Source organism: Coregonus clupeaformis, chromosome 33, assembly GCF_020615455.1.
Source record: "Coregonus clupeaformis isolate EN_2021a chromosome 33, ASM2061545v1, whole genome shotgun sequence".
NCBI lineage: Eukaryota > Metazoa > Chordata > Actinopteri > Salmoniformes > Salmonidae > Coregonus > Coregonus clupeaformis.
The window spans coordinates 37,856,459-37,863,210 of NC_059224.1; the positions used below are offsets into that span (position 1 = coordinate 37,856,459).

Consider the following 6,752-nt stretch of genomic DNA (forward strand, 5'->3'; position numbering starts at 1 on the left):
ATTATATTATTCGATATATGTTTACATGATCATCTTGCACAAGGCGTTTGCACTTGCATTTATTGGTCTCATTGCTGCATGCCATCCATGATGAAGAAGATAGTGACGAAGATGATGATGTCTGTGACTGCTGTTGAAAATGTTTATGAAGATATTCAAGAGGTCAACGAGCACATCTCCATCACAAGGGCGTGTTTGGGTGTCGAGGCCAAACTTCTATTGGCTAGAAAGCAACCAATCCGTGTCAGAGGAAAAACTTGACTGTTGAAGTACTTAGACCAAAGACTAACATTTCAGAGTTGTGTGAGAGATTTCTGGCACTTACACAAAGACAACAGCCTTTTCTGACTACAGTTAACTCAACGTTACATGCCGAATTTATTGTTCTATCATCGTTTGTGATCAACCGAGGGGCAACATTACGAGTTCAGGATGTATACGGCCGGACTCAATCCGTTTTACGCATCAAATTTTAGTCTTTGGTCTGCTTATTGCGCGGGTGGTTTCGCTATGGATACAATGAAGAAGCCCTCATTTTGCATTGCTGACATTTTGCAGGTTGGGGATGCCGAGAACATCCCAGGATCCTCGGCCCTCATGGCTCATATGGGACACCGTTCTCAGGTCCACTCCTCTGGATCTCATTTGCATCCTTCCCCGGTGGGGCCAGAACAGTCGGTCTACGGTGGGAGACTGAACCCCGGGTCTCCATATCACAGGCACGGAATACACTTAACGTCTGTATCTAGAACGAGTCTCAACTCCCAACAAGCTCCTCCACCATCAAGCAAGGACCTGAAGTTCGGAATCGATCGGATATTGTCAACAGACTTCGACCCAAAAACAAAAGACATATTGTCTTTAAGAGGTAAGCTTTTAAATGAACTTTCATACTGTTGTCAAAATGAATTCTATAAAATCACTATTAATAGGCCTACATCAAGATTCTGTCACTGCCAAAGAAAGCATTCAAGAATGCCATTATGTTGTAAAGGCACTTTTTATTTTTATAATATGGCTATGTTGACTTAATTAAAGGCTGCGTTTATAAAGTACTGACCTCGAAGGCACCTAAACCACAGTGGCAACATCATGTACCTTATTATTTACGCACTCAAACCCTCTATATGAACATCCAAGCTGCCACCGTTGCCTCATTATAAAACTAGGTATTCTTTAGCTTCAGACAACATTCAGACTCGCACACGAAAGTCATTTTTAGCTGAACATTTTCACCATTGACAAGAACTCGTGTATTATACGTTGCGGTAATTTCTTACTCATTTATCTCTCGCCCTGTGACAGATCTCACTTCCATTGTTAGCTCGAACCGTCAGTCAGGGATCCACATGCCGGTGCAGCCTTCGGCGAGCCAGTACTTCGCATCCATAGACCCAGCGATGAGCGACACGTCCTCCATGATGAGCTCACTAAACGGCGCCAGGCAACCAGGGCAGCATCAGTTTCAGGACACCTTCCCAGGTAGTGTAGCCGTCAGCACATAGGCTACATAGGGCCTTTTTACGCACACAGGACATTTAAGGATTCGAACAATATTTTTACATAGCTTTTAATATTCAGACTTTGCTCAGTGTTTTTAAACCCTAGGCCTATCTTCTGTTGATCGTGTTTTTCAAGTGAATATAATTTGACATGTTTGATGGCATGACACCACTTTTCTAGGATTGCCAACTATAATTGACTAGTGCACTTTGAAATTTGAACGAATAAATAACATTGCTCAACCTTTATGTCCCTTTATTTATACAGGTCCATATGCTGTCCTCACAAAAGACACGATACCACAGACGTACAAAAGGAAGAGGTCCTGGTCGCGAGCAGTCTTCTCCAACCTGCAAAGAAAAGGACTTGAGAAACGATTCGAAATACAGAAATATGTCACCAAACCCGACAGAAAACAACTGGCTGCAATGCTTGGCCTAACAGATGCACAGGTAAATTACTTGCATCATGCTGTAGCCTATAGGCCCCAATTGTATGGACATTGTTTGTATAATGGACTATATGCAAATCTGGAGTTCTTTTTAGAATCCTTGCTTCTTGAGATGGAAAGACATATGCCTAATAGTGTAAAACAATTAAACTTGCGACTATATTAAATATGTTTAGCTGAAGCGTTACTGATTGCGCGATAGAAATGTACCCTAAATGTAATTTCCGATTGAGCCGACATATGGAGCATGAATGCAGTCTCTGCTAATTAATTAACATTGCCTTTAAATTTCAATAATGCTGTAACGCTGAACTTTCTCGATACGGATTGAATAGAGCCCTGGCCGTGTGTTGTTAAGACAGGAAGCCGCCACTCAGAGGACACACCCGGTAATATATCCTAGTAGGCAACTGTAGAATTGCGCAATCGAGAACTTTTAGGGAAATGAAAGTCGATTACAACAAATTATTGCAAACGGAGAAAGGTCATAGTCGTACGTAACTCCATTGGGTTAAGCAATACACATAATTCTAGCCTATAGTATTATAGCCCAGCTGATGTTTTAATAGCAATTTGTTCTTGTGGGCTACAGGCCCACCTTTACGCACATTGTTGATTTATTCTGCATTAACTTTATTGTAGCCTACCTAGGCTACTGTCATGTTATTCATTATGAAATGTAGGCTATGATTTCCTTATCAAGAAGGTTTTGTTCTGTTATGTAGAGGATGTCCTTTTATACTATCAATTAGGTCTCTGGGTCCTATTTCTATGGAGCATAACTCATTGTCAACCTGTTGGCGAGTAGTTTAGGCATCAGGATCAGGCTGACTACATCTAAACGAGCTCGTGCACTTTCTCGGCAGGTCAAAGTGTGGTTCCAGAACAGGCGCATGAAGTGGAGGCATTCGAAAGAAGCCCAGGCGCAGAAGGACAAGGAGAAGGAGACGCTAGACAAGTCACTGACAGAGGCCGAGCCCAAAGAGCCGGAAGAGTCCGAGTGTGAGAGCGAAGCGAGCTGCGAGTCCGAATTCGAGGACGGGCAGGAGGACAAGAGTGACGTGGACATTTCTGAGCATAACAAGACTAGTGTGATCATGACCGGGGCCACCCCTGTGAGTATGGAGGAGGCAACTTCAGTCGGTGCCCTCACAGAAACTGTGGCATCATCACAAATGTGAATATGAGTGCAAAGTCAAACGTTATTTTTTTAATGTAACATTAATAATTTAATATAAATATTATTTTGATAAATTGATATACAGAGTGGAGTTTGTCTTAAAGTGGAGGGCCAGTAGGATGCCCTACTGCAGAGGCTATGGGTTATTATTATTTTTTACTTTCGACTCCTTCCATCTTTCAGCTCTGTCAGTCAATATTAGGCGATGTGCATGACTTTTTCCTCAAATTAAGGAAATATTCTGTTGTGAATTTTAATCTGAAACACGTGTTCCGTGTTCTGAAATCCCAGAACATGACACAATGTTATAGTAATTTACTCTGGAAGCGTTGATAAATATTGTTGTATTTTATATTTTTCAATAATTATTTGCACTGAAAATATTGTAAATAAAATGTTTATTTCTTTTGATTTTCGATTAAATGTAAAATGTTATATATATTATTATTAATAATATTATTATCTTTTGATTGCATTATTGGTCCCCTTATTACCTCCTCTTTCGGGTCTAATCGAATACTGAAAACATCACTGAAGGAGAAAGAACTTCACAACTGACAAGGTCTTGACTAGCCTATAGGCTAATATTCACTCCCATAACAGTTATCTGAAGTGGATAATGCCATTTATTTTTGAATCCTTAAATGAATTCAGTTATAGACTAGCTGAAATGTTTTATCTAGTAACTAATTTAAAGGCTCCCCGTCGTCATAGGCTATACATTTAGGATTGTACCCTTCCTTCCTACAGTTTGTACAAAGTAATATGATGGTCATGATGATGATATAGGTTTATTATTTAATTCCTCACAGCTTACATGCCGATAAAATAATATATGAAGTCTTGGACTTCGCTGCCACGTATTGCTGTGTGAAGAGATCAGAGGGGTGGAATATATGTTTATGTTTCATGCTTAGAATAATCCATATAGCCTACCTAATCTATAATTCTATATTACAATTATGTAATTCATAAAGTAATATTTTGCTGTCTGGGAATAAGCATATAAGCTAATTATGGGTACACTCAAGCCGAAATGGACTGTGAAAACATGGTGGAGCCTGTAATAACTTATCTCAACAATTTGGTGTAAATAGATAAAACTTATCAAGTCTTTTCAAATTAGTTAGTTATTCTGTCTCTCACAATTCCAACACCATTTAAACGTTTGCATTTATGAATGCAGCTTAGGCAAGTCATTTAAAAAAAATCGTAGCTTATCGATGCGTTTTCAAGGAGCAGTTTGCCCAAGTTAATTTGATTTTCAGTAGGTTACCTTGTCCTGTTACATTGACTAACTCTATCTAAATCCTTCTGAGGTAAATGAAAGTGTCTAAAATAAGCTGATGGCAAAAAAATTGGCAACACCAAGGCCCACAAATAGGTTTCCTCATAATTCCGGGAGTCAATCAATCAATCAATCAAATTTGATTTATAAAGCCCTTTTTACATCCGCAGATGTCACAAAGTGCTATACAGAAACCCAGCCTAAATCCCCAAACAGCAAGCAATGCAGATGTAGAAGCACGGCTGCATTTACACAGATGGCCCAATTCTAAAAACAAATTCCACTAATTGGTATTTTGCCCAATCACATCAGACCTTTCCACATCAGATCTTTTTCAGAGCTGATATGATTGGTCAAAAGTCCAATTAGTGAAAAAAATATATAGAATTAGGCTACCTGTGTAAACGCAGCCAGTGAGTAACAGACCACTGAAGTTAGTCAGCCGAACTAATGAAGAATTAGATATTGCCTTATTTAGCAGTCACTTCTTGCTGAGTTTGTTGTAACCCACAAAGTAATGGCATAATAACAACTTTTAATTGCATTTAAAAACATGCCTATATTATTTATAGCAGGTTATATTAAACTCCATGTAGTAAAGTAGACCTATAGGCTACCCATTAGTCTACCCTCTTACTGACAGCCAATATTGTAGTGCAGTATTATGGACCAGACAAAGGTGGTATAGGGCTTATTACCTCACTTTGTCCAATCCCAATGGAAGTGTGAAAAGAAGCATGCAGTGCCTTCAGAAAGTATTCACACCCCTTGACTGTTTCCACATTTTGTTGTCTACAGCCTGAATTTAATATGGATAGAATTGAGATTTTTTTGTCACTGCTGGCCTACACACAATACCCCATAATGTCAATGTTTTTACAAATTAATGAAAAATGAAAAGCTGAAATGGCTTGAGTCAATAAGTATTCAACCCCTTTGTTATGGCAAGCTTAAATAAGTTCAGGAGTAAAAATTTGCTTAACAAGTCACATAATACGTTGGATGGACTGTGTGCAATAATAGTATTTAATATGATTTTTGAATGACTACCTCATCTCTGTACCCCACACATACAATTATCTGTACGGTCCCTCAGCCGAGCAATACATTTTAAACACAGATTCAACCTCAAAGACCAGGAAGGTTTTCCAATGCCTCACAAAGAAGGGTACCTATTGAATATCCCTTTGAGCATTGTGACGTTATTAATTGCACTTTGAATGGTGTATCAATACACCCAATCACTACAAAGATAAAGGTGTCCTTCCTAACTCAGTTGCTGGAGAGGAAGGAAACCGCTCAGGGATTTCACCATGAGGCCAATGGTGACTTTAAAACAGTTACAGAGTTTAATGGCTGTATTGGTATTTTAGGCATTTTATTAGGATCCCATTAGCTGTTGCGAAAGCAGCAGCTACTCATCCTGGGGTCCACACAAAACATGAAACATGACATAATACAGAACATTAATAGACAAGGACAGCTCAAGGACAGAACTACATTAATAAAAAAATAGCACATGTAGCCTACATATCAATACACACACAAGCTATCTAGGTCAAATAGGGGATAGGCGTTGTGCCGTGAGTTGTTGCTTTATCTGTTTTTTGAAACCAGGTTTGCTGTTCATTTGAGCAATATGAGATGGAAGGGAGTTCCAAGCAATAATGGCCCTATATAATACTGTACTCTTTCTTGAATTTGTTCTGGATTCGGGGACTGTGAAAAGACCCCTTGTGGCATGTCTGGTCACGTAAGTGTGTGTCAGAACTGTGTGTAAGTTGACTATGCAAATAATTTTGAATTTTCAACACATTGTTTCTTATAAAAATAAGAAGTGATGCAGTCAGTCTCTCCTCAACTCTTAGCCAAGAGAGAATGGCATGAATAGTATTTATATTAGACCTCTGATTACAATGAAGAGCAAGACGTGCCGCTCTGTTCTGGGCCAGCTGCAGCTTAACTAGGTCTTTCCTTGGAGCACTCGACCACACGACTGGACAATAATCAAGATAAGACAAAACTAGAGCCTGCAGGACTTGATTTGTCGACTGTGGTGTCAAAAAAGCAGAGCATATTTTATTACGGACAGACCTCTCCCCATCTTTACAACCATTTAATCTATATGTTTTGACCTTGACAGTTTACAATCTAGGGTAACACCACGCAATTTAGTCTCCTCAACTTGTTCAAGAGCCACACCAATCATTGTCAGATTCAACTGAGGTCTAGAATTTAGGGAATGATTTGTACCAAATACAAGGCTCTTAGTTTTAGAGATGTTCAGGACCAGTTTGTTACTGGTCACCCATTCCAAAACAGACTGCATC

The 6,752-nt window shown here is 39.3% G+C and overlaps 1 protein-coding gene across 2 annotated transcripts; it reads left to right on the top strand.

Annotated features, from left to right (window-relative positions):
* Positions 1-297: 297 nt before the first annotated feature.
* Positions 298-3,545, top strand: LOC121549322 (H2.0-like homeobox protein). 2 transcript variants are annotated; one of them, XM_041861183.2, is made up of 4 exons: positions 298-868; positions 1,306-1,482; positions 1,771-1,955; positions 2,821-3,545. In XM_041861183.2, exons 1-4 carry the CDS (start codon positions 433-435, stop codon positions 3,133-3,135), a joined length of 1,113 nt encoding a protein of 370 aa, XP_041717117.1. In that variant the 5' UTR covers positions 298-432; the 3' UTR covers positions 3,136-3,545. The 2 variants fall into 2 exon arrangements, with proteins under 2 accessions (XP_041717117.1, XP_041717118.1); XM_041861184.2 differs by lacking the exon at positions 1,306-1,482.
* The last annotated feature ends 3,207 nt before the right edge of the window (positions 3,546-6,752 follow it).

Bases quoted from the DNA above. Each gene is read 5' to 3' on its own strand.
- LOC121549322 (XM_041861183.2), top strand. From the start codon at position 433: ATGTATACGGCCGGACTCAATCCGTTTTACGCATCAAATTTTAGTCTT. The intron at 869-1,305 runs GTAAGCTTTTAA...GCCCTGTGACAG, and splicing joins AGACATATTGTCTTTAAGAG to ATCTCACTTCCATTGTTAGC. The intron at 1,956-2,820 runs GTAAATTACTTG...CTTTCTCGGCAG, and splicing joins TTGGCCTAACAGATGCACAG to GTCAAAGTGTGGTTCCAGAA.